Source organism: Pelobates fuscus, chromosome 3 (assembly GCF_036172605.1).
Source record: "Pelobates fuscus isolate aPelFus1 chromosome 3, aPelFus1.pri, whole genome shotgun sequence".
Lineage (NCBI taxonomy): Eukaryota > Metazoa > Chordata > Amphibia > Anura > Pelobatidae > Pelobates > Pelobates fuscus.
The window spans coordinates 425,743,185-425,765,328 of record NC_086319.1 but is presented as its reverse complement, the minus strand read 5'-3'; the positions used below and the strand labels follow the sequence as shown (position 1 = coordinate 425,765,328).

Below are 22,144 nucleotides of genomic sequence, written 5' to 3'. Positions count from 1 at the left end.
GCTCTCACCTGATGGCCCGGAGTTTGGAGGGGTGATCTCTAGGATAAAGGAAAGCAGAATCATGGACGATCTGACTGCTAGAATGAGAGGTACAACCGTGGCCTTCCAGAGGACATGGGCACCCTGGGACAATAGCGTCATGGGCTCCAGTAACGATTGAGGTGAGAGATCTCCGGTTATAATTCGGGATCTGACCCTACGGGGTCATTGCAGGACTGAGTTGCTTTAACCTCGTACGCCTCCCCCCCCCCTTTTCCCTTCCCGACTTCTATCCTCATAATATTCTCCTCCTTCTACTTTACTTTTTCTTTTTCATCTCTTTTTCTCTTCTTTTTGTTTTTTACTTTTTCGTTCTTACTAAACCCTTGATTCCCAAGGGTGCCGTATCTGATCTCCATTCTGAATTTTTCTTTTTGTTTTTAGTCTATGTTGTCCATATTTAATTTTCTCACTCAGGCATGAGTATACCGATAGAGAGTTGAGGAAGCCTGAAGTACAGCCTCACATAGATAGAGCTAGGGCTTCTCTTAAAGATACGCAGCCTCATTATCTCTCACAAATTATAGAGGGGAGGCAGGTGGAATGGCCTACATACTGAGGCTGGGCTTTTGGACTGATAGCGTCCATTGTGTACTCAACTCTGATCTTCTACATCTCGGCTTCGGCGCAAGCCACTCGGTCGTAATACTATTACCATGCCTATATTATGCAAGCATGCAGAATTTTTATAACATAGCTATACAAAAACACAAAATCCTCGATAGGGGGCAAATTGTTCAGATATTATAAAGCGGTTTGTCATATGGGCTGATGTCAATTCTCATGTTTATAAGTCTGCTATTTTTTATTATGGCTTCTGCGCAAGCCTTCAAGTTGTATTATGTTTGCCTTACCTATCGTGTGCAAAAATAAAGAATTTAAAAAAAAACAGGTTAAAAATATATAACTTCAATATTTTCAGCTATAATTCGAGACTTCCACCATTCATTCTGTAGCCCAGGTCCGGGTGCAATAGTTCACCGAAGAGCGCCTCGAACCCACGAACCATATGCTTGGTTTCTTCGTTATAAAGTCCGTTCGCATATTTGGTCCCGAGCTTGAGATGGCGGCCATGTTTTTGAGTGAGTAAATAGGCAGCGGAACCTCGGCATCAAACTCGTGGAACGAGTTGTGCACGAATCCCCGCTCTCTGGCTGCATGTTTCAGCTGTTCAGGAGACGAACGTAGACCGCCGTGAAGGGGGTACTTAACCTACGGTTAACCGCAACACTCAACATTCTAATTGAGGCCACACGCCAGGCTGTAGGTGGTCCCAGTTCGTGACCCTTTCGGTAGTTAGACTATCGGGAGATAAGGCACGGACGAGAATGCCCGGAGGCCATCAATTAACCTGCGGTTAACCGCAGACCGCAACTCTCTGGGCGATCAAGTGGTAACACACTCCCCTTGCAGGGTGGTCGTTCGTTCGGTTGTTTGAAAGGTGACCGGGCTTAAGTGGCGGCACACGCCAGGGACCGGGTAGTCTGTTATTCGTTTAACGAATCGGTGTAAGTAATCCGTTCGTGAGTTGGGTACAGGATTCAAGTACCGAAGCATTATTATAGCAAAGAAACAACATAATGCTTGTCTGTAACGGGTTTGTAACAGTCAGCAAGGAGCAGGAGGGGTCAGCAAGGGGCAGGAGGGGTCAGCATGGAGCAAGAAGGGTCAGCAAGGGGCAGGAAGGATCAGCAAGGAATAGGAAGAGTGGAAGAGGCAGCAAGGAGCAGGAAGAGACAGCAAGGAGCAGAAAGGGTCTGAAAGGAGCAGGAAGGGTCTGCAAGGAGCAGGAGGGGTCAGCAAGGAGCAGGAGGGGTCAGCAAGGGGCAAGAGGGGTCAGCAAGGGGCAGGAGGGTTCAGCAAGGAGTAGGAAGGGCCTGCAAGGAGCAGGAAGGGCCTGCAAGGAGCAGGAGGGGTCAGCAAGGAGCAGGAGGGGCAGCAAGGAGTAGGAAGGTTCAGCAAGAAGCAGGAAGGTTCAGCAAGGAGCAGGAAGGGTCTGCAAGTAGTAAGAAGGTGCAGCAAGGGGCAGCAAGGGGCAGCAAGGAGCAGGAGGGGTCAGCAAGGAGCAGGAGGGGTCAACAAGGAGTAGGAAGGGTCAGCAAGAAGCAGAAAGGTTCAGCAAGTAGCAGGAAGGGTCAGCAAGGAGCAGGAGGGGTCAGCAAGGAGCAGGAAGGGTCTGCAAGGGGCAGGAAGGATCAGCAAGGAATAGGAAGAGTGAAAGGGGCAGCAAGGAGCAGGAGGGGTCAGCAAGGAGCAGGAAGGGTCAGCAAGGAGAAGGATGGGTCTGCAAGGGGCAGGAGGGGTCAGCAAGGGGCAGGAAGGGTCAGCAAGGAGCAGGAGGGGTCAGCAAGGAGCAGGAGGGGTCAGCAAGGGGCAGGAGGGTTCAGCAAGGAGTAGGAAGGGCCTGCAAGGAGCAGGAAGGGCCTGCAAGGAGCAGGAGGGGTCAGCAAGGAGCAGGAGGGGCAGCAAGAAGTAGGAAGGTTCAGCAAGAAGCAGGAAGGTTCAGCAAGGAGCAGGAAGGGTCTGCAAGTAGTAGGAAGGTGCAGCAAGGGGCAGGAAGGGGCAGAAAGGAGCAGGAGGGGTCAGCAAGGAGCAGGAGGGATCAACAAGGAGTAGGAAGGGTCAGCAAGAAGCAGAAAGGTTCAGCAAGTAGCAGGAAGGGTCAGCAAGGAGCAGGAGGGGTCAGCAAGGAGCAGGAAGGGTCTGCAAGGGGCAGGAAGGATCAGCAAGGAGCAGGAGCGGTCAGCAAGGGGCAGGAAGGAGCAGGAGGGGTCTGCAAGAGGCAGGAGGGGTCTGCAAGGGGCAGAAGGGGTCAGCAAGGAGGAGGAAGGGGCAGCAAGGAGCAGGAGGGGTCATCAAGGAGCAGGACGGGTCAGCAAGGAGTAGGAAGGGTCAGCGAGGAGTAGGAAGGGTCAGCAAGAAGCAGAAAGGTTCAGCAAGGAGCAGGAGGGGTCAGCAAGGAGCAGGAAGGGTCTGCAAGGGGCAGGAGGGATCAGCAAGGAATAGGGAGAGTGGAAGGGGCAGCAAGGAGCAGGAGGGTTCAACAAGAAGCAGGAAGGGTCAGCAATGAGCAGGAGGGGTCTGCAAGGGGCAGGAGGGATCCGCAAGGAATAGGGAGAGTGGAAGAGGCAGTAAGGAGTAGGAGGGGTCAGCAAGGAGTAGGAAGGGGAAGCAAGGAGCAGAAGGGGCCAGCAAGGAGCAGGAAGGGACAGCGAGGAGCGGGAAGGGGCAGTGCGGCGAAAGTGGCCTTGACACTGGTTTTTGGAGGGGCCCTGTTGCCCGCCTCCTACCTTCTGACTATGGCCCCTGGGAGAGTTTGCCCATTATAAATATTTGGGCTTATTGGATTTTGGGACACTTTTTCTGCCCCTTTGAATCCATGGGAAGGTGTGCCTCTTTCCCTCCCCCCCATGGTTCTCCAGCAGGGCGTTGTCCCAAGGACCCTGTCAGACCAGTTGGAACTGGCTGCTTTGTCCCTCCTCAGTCAAAAAAAGGACTTCCAACTAACGTTTTAGCCACTGAAGGGAATTGTCTGAATTGTGGATATGTTTATATTTGAAGTGTGCTGATTAATAATATGTATATCTTATGGAGATTGGATGTATGTTTTAGAAGTTATAAGAATTGTGTAAAAACTATTTTCCTGCCTGTGGTAATTACATTAACCCATTGTGTACAGTAATTATATCACAGGCAGGGGAGGGTTTGTTTGTCCTGACTGGGAGTGTTTAACTCTTTTATAGTGTATTTGATTGGCTGTGCTACAAAACCATGTGGGTGGCAACATTGTGTAAAAATGTGTATATAAGAAACAATAAAGCCCCAGCTCAGGCTGTTCCTGTTTACACTTCAAACTGTGTGTCGTCCTGTTATTGGAGGGAAGAATATTTGCTCCTGTGTCTGCAGGAAGGGTCAGAAAGGAGTAGGAGGGGTCAGCAAGAAGCAGAAAGGGTCAGCAAGGAGCAGGAAAGGTCAGCAAGGAGCAGGAAGGGTCTGCAAGGAGCAGGAGGGGTCAGCAAGAAGCAGGAAAGGTCAGCAAGGAGCAGGAGGGGTCAGAAAGGAGTAGGAGGGGTCAGCAAGAAGCAGAAAGGGTCATCAAGGAGCAGGAGGGGTCAGCAAGGAGCAGGAGGGGTCAGCAAGGAGCAGGAGGGGTCAGCAAGAAGCAGAAAGGGTCAGCAAGGAGCAGGAGGGGTCAGCAAGGAGCAGGAAAGGTCAGCAAGAAGTAGGAAGGGTCAGCAAGAAGTAGGAAGGGTCAGCAAGAAGTAGGAAGGGTCAGCAAGAAGTAGGAAGGGTCAGCAAGGAGTAGGAAGGGTCAGCAAGGAGTAGGAAGGGTCAGCAAGGAGCAGAAGGGGACAGTAAGGAGTAGGGGGCTGTCCCTTGGTCTGAAAGTTGCATACATTTTCCCGCCATTAAAGTTAGTTCGTGTTACCCTCAAATCGCAGCCTCGACTCGTTTTGTAGGGAACAGTGTATCCTAGCTGTGCCATAGCTAGTGGGATTATTCTACACTTTCAGGAGAATCTTGTGGATGCTGATAGGAACGATGTTCTACCTCTCCAACATCGGGAACCAGGATATCCAAGCGGTCCAACCTCCATCTAGCCCGGAGGTAACCGTAACAGAACACTATAGTGTCAGGAATACAAACATGTATTCCTGACACCATAGTTGTGAAAACGCTATTCACCCCGGCTTTATGTGATAACGACTATGCTCCTCCCCTTCATGACACTGTCAAAAAGGAGCCAAGCATAGATGCCATTACATTATGCCCCCCCTGGAAAAATTCCTGCGGACGCCCATGTGCAGTTGTGCACATTTGATAGTATTATCTGTACCTCTGGTTTGCACAATTGCTCCTTTTCATTAAATATACATCTGAAGAAATACAATTATCTTTGTACTAAAACCTCCTGTGTGCTTGGGAATTATTTGTATTATATGATTGTTTAGTACCTGGTAAGGGAACAGATTTTTTCCCTTAAACACCCGGTTTGTTTCTTTCTGAAATGCCACACCAAAAGTGACCCTTACTGGTTGAGCTTGGACTATAATATTTTGCACCCTTCTTGGACTATAATATTCTTTTCCACCCTGAACCAGACTTGCAGCTCCCTCTTTCCGTGCAGGTATCGTCCACTCTGCCTCTTCAGTTCCTTTCACAAGCAGGTATCCACACCTCTGCCAGCCCTGCGAAGATCTCTTGCCTTTACAAATGCAGGCAGTACAGGAGAGGGAGGAAGGAATGAGAGCTGGATAGGGGTAGTATGGGGGAGGGATGAAGCAATGGTAGCTGGATGGGGAAGTGCAATAGATGGAATGAGAACTGGATAGGGCCAGTACGGGAGAGGGAGGAAGTAATGAGAGGTGGATAGGAGTAACATAGGGGAAGAAGTAATGAGAGCTGGATAAGGGTAGTATGGGTGAGTAAGGAAGTAATGGTAGCTGGATGGGGAAGTGCGAGAGATACGGGCAATACAGGAGAGGGAGGAAGTAATGAGAGCTGGATAGGGGCAGTACAGGAGAGAAAGGAAGTAATGAGAGCTGGATGGGGAAGTGCGAGAGATACGGGCAATACAGGAGAGGGAGGAAGTAATGAGAACTGGATAGGGCCAGTACGGAGAGGGAGGAAGTAATGAGAGGTGGATAGGAGTAACATAGGGGAAGAAGTAATGAGAGCTGGATAGGAGCAGTACAGGAGGGGGAGGAAGTAATGAGAGCTGGATAGGGCTAGTATGGGGGAGGGAGGAAGTAATGGTATCTGGATGGGGAAGTGCGAGAGAGGGAATGAGAGTTGGATATGGGTAGTATGGGAGAGGGAGGAAGTATGGGAGAGGGAGGAAGTAATGAGAGATGGATAGGGGCAGTATGGGGGAGGGAGGTAGTAATGAGACCTGGATATGGGTAGTATGGGGGAGGGAGGAAGGAATGATAGCTGGATGGGGAAGTGGTGGGGTGATGGAATGAGAGATGGATAGGGGCAGTATGGGAGAGGGAGGAAGTAATGAGAGATGGATAGGGGCAGTGCGGGAGAGGAAGGAATTAATGAGAGCTGATTGGGGCAGTACGGGAGAGGGAGAAAGTAATGAGACCTGGATAGGGGCAATACAGGGGAGGGAAGAAGTAACGAGAACTGGATAGGGGCAGTACAGGATAGGGAGTAAATAATGAGAGGTGGATAGGAGTAACATAGGGGAGGAAGTATGAGAGCTGGATAGGGGCAGTGCAGGAGAGGAAGGAATTAATGAGAGCTGGATAGGGGAAGTACAGGAGAGGAAGGAAGTAATGAGAGCTGGATAGAGGCAGTACAGAGAGGGAGGAAGTAATGAGACCAGGATAGGGGCAGTACAGAAGAGGGTGGAAGTAATGAGAGCTGGATAGGAGAGGAAGTAATGACAGCTGAATAGGGCCAGTACGGGAGAGGAGGGAATAATGAGAGCTGCATAGGAGTAATATAGGGAAGGAAGTAATGAGAGCTGGGTAGGGGCAGTACGGGAGAGAAAGGAAGTAATGAGAGCTGGATAAGGGTCGTATAGTGGAGGAAGTAACGAGAGCTCGATAAGGGCAGTATAGGGGAGGGAGGAAGTAATGAGAGCTGGATAGGAGTACTATAGGGAAGGAAGTAATGCTGGATAGGGGCAGTATGGGAAAAGAAGGAAGTAATGAGAGCTGGATAGGGGCAGTACGGGAGAGAAAGGAAGTAATGAGAGCTGGATAGGGGCAGTGCAGGAGAGGGAGGAAGTAATGAGAGGTGGATAGGAGTAACATAGGGGAGGAAGGAATGAGAGCTGGATAGGGGCAGTACGGGAGAGAAAGGAAGTAATGAGAGCTGGATGGGGGCAGTACAGGAGAGGGAGGAAGTAATGAGAGCTGGATAGGAGTAGTATAGGGAGGGAGGAAATAATGGTAGCTGGATTAGGAAGTGCGAGAGAGGGAATGAAAGCTTGAAAGGGCGAGTACAGGAGAGGAAGGAAGGAATGAGAGCTGAAAAGGGACAGTACAGGAGAGGGAGGAAGTAATGAGACCTGGATAGGGGTAGTAAAGGGGAGGGAGTGTCAGGATCGGGACAGGGATCCAACACGCAAAGTACAAACAGGACAGGGTACGTATACCGGACCTTAGAATGGCCGGACTAACGTACGGAGAGTAAAGAGTATGGTCAGAAACAAGCCGAGGTCGAGGGAACGAGAGGACAGGTGAGCGAGGAACAAGCCGGGTCAAGGATACCAGAGGAAAACAGAGTAAGTCAAACTAGCCGGGTCGGAACCAAAGGAATAACTGAAATCGCCAGAGCACTGTGTGACTAGACAGGCTAGAACCGCGACAGGGCAATGAGTGAATGGGAGAAACAGGTTTAAATACCCTGGTTACAGTGAGTATGCCCGCCTCTGACGAGTCCTGAGTGGCTTCCAGTCACTTGAGTGACAGATCGGTCCGGACTGACGTCATGACGTCGGGCAGCGTGCGTGACGTCATAAAATGAGACGGATCCCTCGCGGCCGGCGTGAGAGTGTCTAGGGGAGCCGCGAGGGATGGAGGAAGCCGACCTGCTGGAGGAGTAAACTACTAAGTCTCTACCTCTTTCGGAGGTAGAGGCTTCAGGTACCCTGACAGTACCCCCCCTCTCAGATACGCCCACCGGGCGGAAGGAACCGGGACGAGACGGAAAGCGTGAGTGAAACGCCCTGCGAAGGCGAGGAGCATGAACATCCTCTTGTGGTACCCAACTTCTCTCCTCAGGACCATATCCCTTCCAGTTGACCAAATATTGTACTCTCCCCCGAGAGATACGAGAATCAATGATGGAGTTAACCTCATACTCCTCTTGACCCTCCACCTGAACAGAGCGAGGAGGGGCGATCGTGGAGGAGAATCTGTTACAGACTAGGGGTTTCAACAATGAAACGTGAAAGGAGTTAGGGATGCGTAAGGCAGCTTGGAGAGCTAGACGATACGCCACTGGGTTAATTCGAGTCAAGATCCTGTAAGGACCAATATATCGAGGAGCGAATTTCATGGAAGGAACTTTAAGCCGAATATTCCTAGTGCTTAACCATACTCTATCGCCTGGAACGAAAATCGGAGCCGCCCTTCTACGTTTATCGGCGTGTTTCTTAACCAGCATAGAATTGTGTAGAAGAATTTGTCGAGTCTGATCCCACAACTTCCTCAAATTGGCAACATGTACATCAACCGCCGGTATACCTTGGGAAGGAGAAACCGAGGGAAGAATAGATGGATGAAAGCCATAGTTCATGAAGAAGGGGCTTGAATGAGTAGAGTCACAAACGAGATTGTTGTGCGCAAACTCCGCCCAAGGAATCAAACCGACCCAATCGTCCTGGTGTTCGGAAACAAAACAACGTAGATATTGCTCAATCTTTTGGTTAGTATGTTCAGCAGCTCCGTTAGACTGGGGATGATAGGCAGAAGAGAAATTTAATTTAATACCTAGTTGAGAACAAAAGGATCTCCAAAAACGGGAAACAAATTGGGACCCTCTGTCAGATACGATTTGGGAAGGTATCCCATGTAAGCGAAAAATCTCCCTCGCGAATATCTCTGCCAACTCTGGGGAGGATGGAAGTTTAGGCAAGGGAATGAAGTGGGCCATCTTGGTGAATCTGTCAACCACGGTGAGGATAACAGTCTGTCTTTTAGAGATAGGTAGATCGACAATAAAGTCCATGGCCAAACAAGACCATGGTTTCTCTGGTACCTCTAAGGGATGCAGGAATCCACTTGGGAGCGTATGAGGTTGTTTGGTCTTAGTACACACTTCACACGCAGCGATGAAATCTTTAGTATCTTTACGTAAAGCAGGCCACCAGAAGTCTTTAGAAATCAAAGCATACGTCTTGCGGATACCAGGATGTCCCGCCATCTTGCTGTTATGGAAACATTGCAACAGCTCCAGTTGAAGAGTAGGAGGAACGAAATGTCGACCCTCAGGAGTCTGTTTAGGTGCTAGATGTTGCAGCTTAATGATCTCAGCCAGTAACGGGGAATGAATCCTGAGATTCGTATTAGCAACAATCTTGCATTTAGGAACTATAGAAGAAAGAATCGGTTCAGATACAGTGAAAGGTTCATATTGTCGAGACAAAGCATCGGCCTTAGAGTTCTTAGAGCCAGGTCTGTAAGTAAGCACATAATTGAAATGAGTCAGGAATAAGGACCAACGAGCTTGCCTAGAGGACAAACGCTTAGCCTCCCCAATATAGGACAAGTGTCAGGATACCTGAGGTCTCTACCTCCGGAAGAGGTAGAGACTTAGCCGTTCATCCATCCGGACGGTCTGATTTCCCCCTTCCTCGCGGTCTATCCGGTCATGCAAAGCCGGCCGCGAGGGAGTGACTCCCTTTTATAGCATGACGTCCGGAAGTCGACGTCAGGACGCCAACCCGGAACGACCTGTCACTCAATTGCTTCAGGACCAATCAGGACGCCTCGGAGGCGTGTTTACTTATCTGAACAGGGCATTTAACAGTGCTTCTTTCATTAGCTCATTGCCCTGTCGTGGTTCTAGCTTGTTCTAGTCACTCAGTGCTCGTGTATTCTAGTTATCCCTTTTGGTTTTGACCCGGCTTGTTTGCTCTACTCTGCTTATCTCTGTTACCCTTGATTCGGCTTGTCTCTCGCTTACCTGTCTTCTGTTACCCTCGACCTCGGCTTGTCTTTGACCATTCTCTACTGTACTACTTACGTTAGTCCGGCCATTCTAAGGTCCGGTATACGTATCTGGCTACTGTTTGTACTCTGCGTGTTGGATCCCTGTCCCGATCCTGACAAGTTCTTGTGGTCCGTCAAAATAGTAACCGGATGTAAGGTGCCCTCCAATAGATGTCTCCACTCTTTCAAGGCTTTAATGACTGCTAACAATTCCCTGTCTCCGATGTCATACCTGCTTTCAGGCCCAGAAAGTTTCTTGGAAAAAAAAACACAAGGATGTAACGGTTTATCCACCCCCAACCTTTGTGAGAGAACGGCACCTACTCCTGTCTCAGAGGCATCGACCTCAAGTAGGAACGGCAAGGACGTATCAGGATGGACTAATATTGGAGCAGAAGCAAAAAGTTATTTGAGAATTTCGAAAGCAACGAGAGCTTCAGTAGACCAAGTCTTAGTATCAGCCCCTTGTTTGGTCATATTGGTAATAGGCGCAATAATAGAAGAGTAACCCTTAATGAAGCGCCTATAATAATTGGAGAACCCAATAAACCTCTGGATAGCCTTGAGTCCCTTAGGCAATGGCCAATCTAGAATAGACTGGAGTTTGTCGGGATCCATCTTAAAGCCTTCCCCAGAAATCACGTATCCAAGAAAATCTATCTGGGTCTGGTCAAAGCTGCATTTCTCCAATTTGCAGTATAAGCCGTGTTGTAGAAGTTTGTGTAATACTTTTCTGACTTGTCTATGGTGGGTCTCAATCTCTCTAGAGTGTATGAGAATGTCATCCAGGTATACAATAACACAATCCTGTTGAAATTCCCTAAGAACTTCGTTAATCAGATCCTGGAATACCGCCGGTGCGTTACAAAGACCAAAAGGCATGACCGTGTACTCATAATGCCCGTAGCGGGTATTAAACGCAGTCTTCCACTCGTGACCTTGTTGAATTCTCACCAAGTTATATGCCCCTCTGAGGTCCAACTTGGTGAAAATCTTAGAACCTTTTAGCCGATCAAAGAGCTCGGTAATCAAGGGGATCGGATAGGCATTCCTAATGGTTATTTTATTCAAACCTCGGTAATCAATACATGGTCTGAGTGAGCCATCCTTCTTTTTAACAAAAAAAAATCCAGCCCCGGCGGGAGAAGAGGATCTCCTAATGAATCCCTTGTCTAAATTCTCCTGAATATACTCCTCTAAAACAGAATTCTCTTTAATGGATAGAGGATATACATTACCCCTGGGGGGCATGGTGCCGGGCAAAAGATTAATTTTACAATCAAAGGTCCTGTGTGGGGGTAGTGTATCAGCGTTCTTCTTATCGAACACTGCTTTTAAGTCTATGTACAGAGGAGGTATCGGTCTCCCTGTAGACTGGGTAGAACTATCTGGTGTGTTAATCATAGCCAATGGAGACACCCTGCGTAAACACCTCTCCTGACAACCCTGGCCCCATGAGATTATCTCCCCTAATTCCCAATCGATAATAGGGTTATGTCTCTTTAACCATGGGTAGCCCAGGACTATGGGAACAGAAGGAGATGAAATGAGCATAAGTGATAAGTTCTCCTCGTGTAAGATACCAATAGTTAAGTTAATGGGTATAGTCTCACGAGAGATAACAGGCTCAAGTAAAGGTCTACCATCTATGGCCTCAACGGCCAAGGGTGTATCCCTTAACTGGGATGGGATAGTGTGTTTAGTAGCAAAGACTTGGTCGATAAAATTCTCAGCAGCTCCGGAATCTATCAAGGCCATGGTCTTTAGTATTCCCTTCTCCCACGTTAAAGAAATTGGTAGCAGAAGCCTGTGATCTTTATAATTATGCGTAGAGGACAAAATAGAAACACCCAAGGCCTGTCCTCTAGAGAAACTTAGGTGCGGGCGTTTCCCGAGCGAGTGGGACAATTCAGACGCAAATGACCTCTGGCTCCACAATACATACATAAACCTTCCCTTCTCCTGTACTGCCTCTCCTCTTCAGAGAGGCGAGTATTGCCTATCTGCATAGGTTCAGGATACAGTGAGGTATTGGAATCAGGACTTTGAAATGTAGGAGCTAATTTACAGGCAGGTCTGAAGTTCCTCTCTCTAGTGTTCTGTCTCTCTCTTAAACGCTCATCAATACGAGAAATGAACGAAATTAAGTCCTCTAAATTCTCAGGAAGCTCCCTAGTAGCAACCTCATCAAGGATAATATCTGATAGCCCGTTCAAAAATACATCTATATAAGCCTGCTCATTCCACTTGACTTCTGCCGCCAGAGACCTGAACTCTAGTGCATAATCCACAAGTGTTCGGTTCTCCTGTCTCAGGCGCAACAGTAATCTGGCTGCATTAACCTTTCTACCAGGAGGGTCAAAAGTTCTTCTAAATGCAGCTACAAAGGCATTATAATTATATACCAATGGGTTATCATTCTCCCATAGTGGGTTGGCCCATCTCAGAGCTTTTTCAATGAGTAGGGTGATAATAAATCCAACTTTCGCCCTATCTGTGGGATAGGAGCGAGGTTGTAGTTCGAAGTGGATACTAATCTGGTTCAAAAAACCACGACACTTCTCCGGTGAACCACCATAATGTACAGGTGGGGTAATACAGGAAGAGGCACCTACAGTGGCTACCTCTAGACCAGAACTTACAGGAGAGATGGAAGTAGTACGGATCTCCTCAGGTGGGTTATTGGCACGAGATAATAGCGCCTGTAGTGCTAGTGCCATCTGGTCCATTCTGTGTTCCATGGCGTCAAACCTGGAATCAGAGGGACCAACCTGACTGTTTGTACCTGCAGGATCCATTGGCCCTGTCGTAATGTCAGGATCGGGACAGGGATCCAACACGCAAAGTACAAACAGGACAGGGTACGTATACCGGACCTTAGAATGGCCGGACTAACGTACGGAGAGTAAAGAGAATGGTCAGAAACAAGCCGAGGTCGAGGGAACGAGAGGACAGGTGAGCGAGGAACAAGCCGGGTCAAGGATACCAGAGGAAAACAGAGTAAGTCAAACTAGCCGGGTCGGAACCAAAGGAATAACTGAAATCGCCAGAGCACTGTGTGACTAGACAGGCTAGAACCGCGACAGGGCAATGAGTGAATGGGAGAAACAGGTTTAAATACCCTGGTTACAGTGAGTATGCCCGCCTCCGACGAGTCCTGAGTGGCTTCCAGTCACTTGAGTGACAGATCGGTCCGGACTGACGTCATGACGTCGGGCAGCGTGCGTGACGTCATAAAATGAGACGGATCCCTCGCGGCCGGCGTGAGAGTGTCTAGGGGAGCCGTGAGGGATGGAGGAAGCCGACCTGCTGGAGGAGTAAACTACTAAGTCTCTACCTCTTTCGGAGGTAGAGGCTTCAGGTACCCTGACAGGGAGGAAGTAATGGTAGCTGGATGGGGAAGTGCGAGAGAGGGAATGAGAGCTGGATATGGGTAGTATGGGGGAGGGAGGAAGTAATGAGAGCTGGATATGGGTAGTAGGGGAGAGGGAGGAAGTAATGAGAGATGGATAGAGGCAGTACAGAGAGGGAGGAAGTAATGAGACCAGGATAGGGGCAGTACGGAAGAGGGTGGAAGTAATGAGAGCTGGATAGGAGAGGAAGTAATGACAGCTGGATAGGGCCAGTACGGGAGAGGAGGGAATAATGAGAGCTGCATAGGAGTAACATAGGGGAGGAAGTATGAGAGCTGGATAGGGGCAGTGCAGGAGAGGACGGAATTAATGAGAGCTGGATAGGGGAAGTACAGGAGAGGAAGGAAGTAATGAGAGCTGGATAGAGGCAGTACAGAGAGGGAGGAAGTAATGAGACCAGGATAGGGGCAGTACGGAAGAGGGTGGAAGTAATGAGAGCTGGATAGGAGAGGAAGTAATGACAGCTGGATAGGGCCAGTACGGGAGAGGAGGGAATAATGAGAGCTGCATAGGAGTAATATAGGGAAGGAAGTAATGAGAGCTGGGTAGGGGCAGTACGGTAGAGAAAGGAAGTAATGAGAGCTGGATAAGGGTCGTATAGTGGAGGAAGTAACGAGAGCTCGATAAGGGCAGTATAGGGGAGGGAGGAAGTAATGAGAGCTGGATAGGAGTACTATAGGGAAGGAAGTAATGCTGGATAGGGGCAGTATGGGAAAAGAAGGAAGTAATGAGAGCTGGATAGGGGCAGTACGGGAGAGAAAGGAAGTAATGAGAGCTGGATAGGGGCAGTACGGGAGAGAAAGGAAGTAATGAGAGCTGGATAGGGGCAGTACAGGAGAGAGAGGAAGTAATGAGAGGTGGATAGGAGTAACATAGGGGAGGAAGGAATGAGAGCTGGATAGGGGCAGTACGGGAGAGAAAGGAAGTAATGAGAGCTGGATGGGGGCAGTACAGGAGAGGGAGGAAGTAATGAGAGCTGGATAGGAGTAGTATAGGGAGGGAGGAAATAATGGTAGCTGGATTAGGAAGTGCGAGAGAGGGAATGAAAGCTTGAAAGGTCGAGTACAGGAGAGGAAGGAAGGAATGAGAGCTGAAAAGGGACAGTACAGGAGAGGGAGGAAGTAATGAGACCTGGATAGGGGTATTATGGGGGAGGGAGGAAGTAATGGTAGCTGGATGGGGAAGTGCGAGAGAGGGAATGAGAGCTGGATATGGGTAGTAGGGGAGAGGGAGGAAGTAATGAGAGATGGATAGGAGCAGTATGGGGGAGGGAGGTAGTAATGAGACCTGGATATGGGTAGTATGGGGGAGGGAGGAAGGAATGATAGCTGGATGGGGAAGTGCGAGAGAGGGAATGAGAGCTGGATAGGAGCAGTATGGGGGAGGGAGGAAGTAATGAGAGATGATAGGGGCAGTACGGGAGAGGAAGGAATTAATGAGACCAGGATAGGGGCAGTACGGAAGAGGGTGGAAGTAATGAGAGCTGGATAGGGCCAGTACGGAAGAGGAGGGAATAATGAGAGCTTCATAGGAGTAATATAGGGAAGGAAGTAATGATAGCTGGATAGGAGTAATATAGGGAAGGAAGTAATGAGAGCTGGATAGGGGCAGTATGGGAAAGGAAGGAAGTAATGAGAGCTGGATAGGGGCAGTATGGGAAAGGAAGGAAGTAATGAGAGCTGGATAGGGGCAGTATGGGAAAGGAAGGAAGTAATGAGAGCTGGATAGGGGCAGTACGGGAGAGAAAGGAAGTAATGAGAGCTGGATAGGGTCGTATAGGGGAGGAAGTAACAAGAGCTCGATAAGGGCAGTATAGGGGAGAGAGGAAGTAATGAGAGCCGGATAGGGGCAGTACAAAAGAGGGAGAAAGATAGCTAGTAGGTAGCCCTGATAGTTTCTTTTGCTGCCTTGGGGTATTTGGGGAGTAAAAGCAAGCTGACAGGGTATTTACAAATTAAAGGACAAACTGGAAAAGCTCCCATACTATGCTTTCCTAGACCAGCTATTTTTGCCTTAAATTTGCAGTTTTCTTAATTACTTAAGTGAGAATTGTAGAGAATAATGAGCAGGTGGGAATCGGCCAGTAGCTGCATTGTCCCACCAGCTACCGCCCTCAGGTATCCCTGAATCAATTACACAAAGGAATTACGGATTACAATCCCTTAAACATCTTAACATTTTACAACAGTTATTCAGATTACAGGGTCAGAATGAACAATTCCATCAAGGCGGATGTAGATTGATACTGAGAAAGATGATTTCGGGAGGTTTCCCCTTCATACAATAAACAATACATTATGGATAACGACGAGATAGTAAGCGATGGAAAGCTGTATCTTCCCTGACCTGACCATGGCTTGCAAATACAAAACTAGTCAAATTCCAATATTTATTATCCTGGAGGCACTTCACAAATAATATTAAAGGCTGAGAGGAATCCTCCTGGGCGTACCATACACAGATGTCACGTGTAATATGACACATGTATAGTATTTTAGTGGCACGTTTGGTGGTGAAATAGAAAGCAGCAAACAATTCCATCAACTTCATGACAGTATGACTCCACTTAGAAGCCCAGTGGATGAGAAGCCACCACACCACCATGTTCGACAAGAGCAGCAGACACTGAACGCAAGTTCCTGAAGAGTGCGGTTCCTCCCCCTCCGCTCCGCAAGGTCTGCAGGGTTTTACGTACACGGGGCTCTGCCTGGAGGCAAGAGAGGACAGGAGATCAGATGTAGCTCCATGATGGCCAAAACAGTATTTGGGACAGAATATAGCCTTACCTCCGAACACCAGATATCACAAAGTATCTTCTCATGCAGTGCTGTTGGGAGCCCTTGAGACAGGGAGCGTGAACTCCTAAGGGATGAGAAAGATCAGGACGATGAGAACTGATCAAGATAACATGGGGTAATACTAAATCAATTAAAGTCTGAAGGACCATCAGCCTCCCTCCACCTGAAATTTACCTGGATAACACAACAATCATGGCGTAGAGATCAATGGCGCAGTTTGCGATCCTTTCCAGCACAAACTGCTCATCTGTTGATAAGACAAAACACCAACATGTGCAATTATGTTAGAGTATCTATAGCTCGCCCTATAGAGAGAGACTGATACAATGCCCACAACACACAGTCAACCATCACCATAGCAGGGACATGCCATTGGATGCTTACCCACAATCCTCTTGCCATATTTAATGAGCATCTCTTCTACAGTGCCACCAAAATCCTCCACACATACAACAGCCTGAACAGAAGAAAACAGGCGCAATAAAGTATGAGAAAAGTTAGATAACAAGCTCTCGTCCTACTTATTGTACCCTTCCATTATTCTCCTGGGCTCCATCCCCTCCATTTTTGCGTTCATCCTCACCCCCCATCCGGGCTATCCCCTAATTCCCTTTATAACCACCCAGGTGCTACCCCCTTATCCCACTGATAAGTGCCCCAATTTACCAATTCTGCGCTTCTTTTCAACTCTGGGTGGACATGTTCTGTTAGAGTGAGTCCTGTCCCCAGACCAGCCTTCCTGTGAAATGAGATTTGGATCATTAGAAAAGAAGAGGCAAACCACCTTCACTACCCTCATTGCGTAGAACCGACGTTTGTCATTTGTCTGGAAATATGCTCAATACTCTCCCTCTAACCTTCTACCAATGATCTTAGCCCTATACACCAAATCTAATCCCCCACCACCTGATCCCCGTACTCCAAATCTAATCCCCCACCACCTGATCCCCGCACTCCAAATCTAATCCCCCACCACCTGATCCCCGCACTCCAAATCTAATCCCCCACCACCTGATCCCCGTACTCCAAATCTAATCCCCCACCACCTGATCCCCGCACTCCAAATCTAATCCCCCACCACCTAATCCCCATACTCCAAATCTAATCCCCCACCACCTGATCCCCGTACTCAAAATCTAATCCCCCACCACCTGATCCCCACACTCCAAATCTAATCCCCCACCACCTGATCCCCACACTCCAAATCTAATCCCCCCCACCGTATCCCCATACTCCAAATCTAATCCCCCACCACCTGATCCCCATACTCCAAATCTAATCCCCCACCACCTGATCCCCATACTCCAAATCTAATCCCCACCACCTTATCGCAATACTCCAAATCTAATCCCCCACCACCTGATCCCCGTACTCCAAATCTAACCCCCCCGCCACCTGATCCCTATACTCCAAATCTAATCCGCCACCACCTGATCCCTGTACTCCAAATCTAATCCCTCTCCCCCTGATCTCAGCCCTATACACCAAATCTAATCCCTCGCCCCCTGAAGTCAGCCCTATACACCAAATCTAATCCCCCACCACCTGATCCCAATACTCCAAATCTAATCCCCCACCACCTGATCCCTGTACTCCAAATCTAATCCCCCACCACCTGATCCCAATACTCCAAATCTAATCCCCCACCACCTGATCCCTGTACTCCAAATCTAATCCCTCGCCCCCCTGAAGTCAGCCCTATACACCAAATTTAATCCCCCACCACCTGATCCCTATACACCAATTCTAATCCCCCACCACCTGATCCCTATACACCAAATCTAATCCCCCACCACTTGATTTTAGCCCTAATCACTTGCCCTGTGTTCTCAGCCCTATACACCAAATCTAATCACTCGCCCCCTTATCTCAGCCCTATACTCCAAATCTAATCACTCGCCCCCCGATCTCCCCCCTATAGACCAAATCTAATCCTTCGACCAGTGATCTCAGCCCTATACTCCAAATCTAATCTCTCGCCCCCTGATCTCAGCCCAATAGCCATGTCTAATTTCTATCTCGCAATCCAGGCTCTCTACGCGCACTCAGATCATTCCCCAAAATGTGAGTCCAGTCTCCTCAAAACTATACTTGTTTCCACTTTTCATAACCACCACTTGCCCCTGGCTGAGACCCAGCCAACCCCTTGCCCTGAATGCAGACATGGTGTGGCCCCCTGCCCCTCATTCTACCTCCATGACACCTTATGACCCAGTTTTCTCACGTGGCTATCACCCAATTTACTACCAGTCTCTCACTGCTCTCTCCAGTTACCCACCTTCGTGCTCTTTTCGCCAGCTCCCTCAGCAGTAATGAAGGGTTACTTAGCGGCTGGCTCAGCTCCTTCTGTAAAGACTTCAGCTCCTTCCCGGCACACTGCAAGAAGACACGCGACATGGTGGGTGATTCTGAAAATGTGCATCTGATCAGAGAAGATGGCTCCGGGTTCTGCTAACAGAAGTTACCTGTAGGCCTTGTAGTGCTACAAACAATCGGAGGATGTCATTGGTTCCCTCAAATATCCTGAAAACGCGAAGATCACGGAGAACACGCTCCACTCCGCCGTCCTACAAGAAAACAGACCGTATGAGGAGCAGGACATGTTCCCTTGCTGGGCTAACCACCACCACCTCTGCTGGAAGGTGATTCTGTGCATCACCAACCTTTCACCGCAGCTCGTCCTCGTAATTCTCCCAACGACTCTGAACACTAACGCGGCTCATCACTAAAGAGAATTTATAGGCTACGTTGGCCTTAGATTCGAAATTCACTTTGAATAACCCTGCAAATCCTTGTATGAATTTACAGCAGCAGCCAGTCATTGCCAATCACTGCATCGTACAAGGCTCACACATTAGGGAGCCACACTGGATGTGGGCGATCCATCTCACAATATAATGTACTGTTATACCAGATCTATTGGAGCCTGCATTTAACATACATTAAAATGAAATACTATACATGTAGCCATGATTACAGGGTGAACACCTGCTGTGTGACGGCCATCTAGTGTACAGATATGGTATGGCAGTTACTGATTTTTAGTATTTCTATGGAATGCTCGTATTATAACTGGCATTTATAAAGCGCCAACATATTCCGCAGCGCTGTACAATTGGGAAAAAGACAAACACAATAAGAACAGACCGATACAACAGGTAAAGTACCCTGCCCGTGAGTTTACAATCTAAATGTTATACTGGGGAGATGAGACAAGAGGTAGCAGAGGGATTTGTAAGGTGTTGGCAGAGAGTTAATAGTATAACTGCAGCAGCCGATAGCAGGTGAAGGGAATGAGGAGGTGATTGGCTATGGTTCCAAACGGCTGGTAGAAAATCTGATCTAGTTATATAGATATATTGTTAGAATGAGCCATGGTGGGCAGGTAGAGCAGAGTCAAATTAAAGGGCCTTCTTGTTGCAGGGTGGATGTAGATTTGGGCCTAAGGAAGTGAGAAACAGTTATATAAAGGCATTTACAGCTAGAAGTGGCAAGCAGGAGGGGGTGGGTAGAGGAGGAGGGATGGCGCAGGCTAGCCATTTGGTGAATAAGATTCTCAGCCAGATTATTAATATTTACATGTAAAAGCAAGTACAAAATATTACAGTAGTAAATTATATGTAACGATGTAGCATCGTTATAGTAAAGTAATAATCTAGTAACAAAAGCAGAATAATGTCTTCTTCTGCTCGGTGTCTGGGTGGACCTCGTGTGTCCTGTTTATTATATCTGCTCGGTGTCTGGGTGGACCTCGTGTGTCCTGTTTATTATTCCTGCTCGGTGTCTGGGTGGACCTCGTGTGTCCTGTTTATTATACCTGCTCGGTGTCTGGGTGGACCTCGTGTGTCCTGTTTATTATACCTGCTCGGTGTCTGGGTGGACCTCGTGTGTCCTGTTTATTATACCTGCTCGGTGTCTGGGTGGACCTCGTGTGTCCTGTTTATTATATCTGCTCGGTGTCTGGGTGGACCTCGTGTGTCCTGTTTATTATTCCTGCTCGGTGTCTGGGTGGACCTCGTGTGTCCTGTTTATTATACCTGCTCGGTGTCTGGGTGGACCTCGTGTGTCCTGTTTATTATACCTGCTCGGTGTCTGGGTGGACCTCGTGTGTCCTGTTTATTATACCTGCTCGGTGTCTGGGTGGACCTCGTGTGTCCTGTTTATTATACCTGCTCGGTGTCTGGGTGAACCTCGTGTGTCCTGTTTATTATACCTGCTCGGTGTCTGGGTGGACCTCGTGTGTCCTGTTTATTATACCTGCTCGGTGTCTGGGTGGACCTCGTGTGTCCTGTTTATTATACCTGCTCGGTGTCTGGGTGAACCTCGTGTGTCCTGTTTATTATACCTGCTCGGTGTCTGGGTGGACCTCGTGTGTCCTGTTTATTATACCTGCTCGGTGTCTGGGTGGACCTCGTGTGTCCTGTTTATTATACCTGCTCGGTGTCTGGGTGGACCTCGTGTGTCCTGTTTATTATACCTGCTCGGTGTCTGGGTGAACCTCGTGTGTCCTGTTTATTATACCTGCTCGGTGTCTGGGTGAACCTCGTGTGTCCTGTTTATTATACCTGCTCGGTGTCTGGGTGAACCTCGTGTGTCCTGTTTATTATACCTGCTCGGTGTCTGGGTGGACCTCGTGTGTCCTGTTTATTATACCTGCTCGGTGTCTGGGTGGACTGAAATGATCTGAAAGGCAACCTTTGGCACTGCAGATGTTTTGGACTACACCACCCATTAAGCTTTGCCATCATTATGGCTGTATTATGGGGGATGGAGTGCCGAAGGTTGCTACCCGTGATCTAGTGTCCTCTAAAAATAATAGGTGGATTTATTAAAGGACCAATAAGGAAACTGCAAAGCAGATATTATTGATAAGAAGGGAATGTAGTAAGATCTGATCCCCGCAGTATTCTCGCTGGATTGCAGTGCAGAGAGCCAAGAACAACGTTTACTCTCCCCTATCTCGGGCAGAGTCTGCCAGTCACCATCTTACCTTCATGAAACCGGTTCCACCCAAAATCTGAATACATTCATCGGTTACACACCAGGCAGCTTCCTGAAATACACACAGTTATTTTCTACAGATTCTCTTTCTGCCAGCGTTAGACACACAAACACACACTCTGGCCACACACAGTCCTCACCGAACCGAAGATTTTACTGATCGCGGCTTCAATTTGGAAATCTTTACTCCCGGAATCCATATTTGCGCTGATCATGTATGCCATGGACTATAAACAGAGGGACAGGGAGGCAGTGAGCAGGAAAGCCATCAACATGGAATCCGTACTGTATAAACTGTTAAACATACCTCGGTAACATACTGCAACACGGCCATCCGAGCCAGCTTCTCCTGTATAACTCCATAATGATGGAGTTTATTACCAAACTGGACTCGGCTTGCAGCATGGTCCACCTGGAGGCAGAGGGGCAAATTACTATTAAACCACAGGCAAATAGTTACCCTTAGTATAACACCATGCTATATAAAGCCAAACCCCTACCATGTAACTCCTCCCACTTCTGCATTCAGCCCCTGCCATGTAACTCCTCCCACTTCTGCATTCAGCCCCTGCCATGTAACTCCTCCCACTTCCGCATTCAGCCCCTGCCATGCAACTCCTCCCGCTTCTGCATTCAGCCCCTGCCATGTAACTCCTCCCACTTCTGCACTCAGCCCCTACCATGTAACTCCTCCCACTTCCACATTCAGCCCCTACCATGCAACTCCTCCCGCATTCAGCCCCTACCATGCAACTCCTCCCGCATTCAGCCCCTGCCATGTAACTCCTCCCACTTCCGCATTCAGCCCCTGCCATGTAACTCCTCCCACTTCCGCATTCAGCCCCTGCCATGTAACTCCTCCCACTTCCGCATTCAGCCCCTGCCATGTAACTCCTCCCACTTCTGCATTCAGCCCCTGCCATGTAACTCCTCCCACTTCTGCATTCAGCCCCTGCCATGTAACTCCTCCCACTTCTGCATTCAGCCCCTGCCATGTAACTCCTCCCACTTCTGCATTCAGCCCCTGCCATGTAACTCCTCCCACTTCCGCATTCAGCCCCTGCCATGTAACTCCTCCCACTTCCGCATTCAGCCCCTGCCATGTAACTCCTCCCACTTCTGCATTCAGCCCCTGCCATGTAACTCCTCCCACTTCTGCATTCAGCCCCTGCCATGTAACTCCTCCCACTTCTGCATTCAGCCCCTGCCATGTAACTCCTCC

General features: G+C 48.7%; 1 protein-coding gene across 1 annotated transcript in view; it reads right to left on the bottom strand.

Annotated features, from left to right (window-relative positions):
* Window positions 1–15,496: 15,496 nt before the first annotated feature.
* Window positions 15,497–22,144, bottom strand: part of ACADVL (acyl-CoA dehydrogenase very long chain) — a 43,667-nt gene continuing 37,019 nt past the window's right edge. The window contains exons 11-20 of the mRNA XM_063449840.1: window positions 21,230–21,334; window positions 21,063–21,149; window positions 20,912–20,974; window positions 18,387–18,488; window positions 18,200–18,297; window positions 16,588–16,660; window positions 16,306–16,378; window positions 16,096–16,168; window positions 15,910–15,985; window positions 15,497–15,830 (exon numbers count right to left, since the gene is read on the bottom strand). Coding sequence (XP_063305910.1) covers window positions 15,690–15,830; window positions 15,910–15,985; window positions 16,096–16,168; window positions 16,306–16,378; window positions 16,588–16,660; window positions 18,200–18,297; window positions 18,387–18,488; window positions 20,912–20,974; window positions 21,063–21,149; window positions 21,230–21,334 — 891 coding nt within the window. The 3' untranslated portion in view covers window positions 15,497–15,689. The remainder of the gene's footprint in view (window positions 15,831–15,909; window positions 15,986–16,095; window positions 16,169–16,305; window positions 16,379–16,587; window positions 16,661–18,199; window positions 18,298–18,386; window positions 18,489–20,911; window positions 20,975–21,062; window positions 21,150–21,229; window positions 21,335–22,144) is intronic.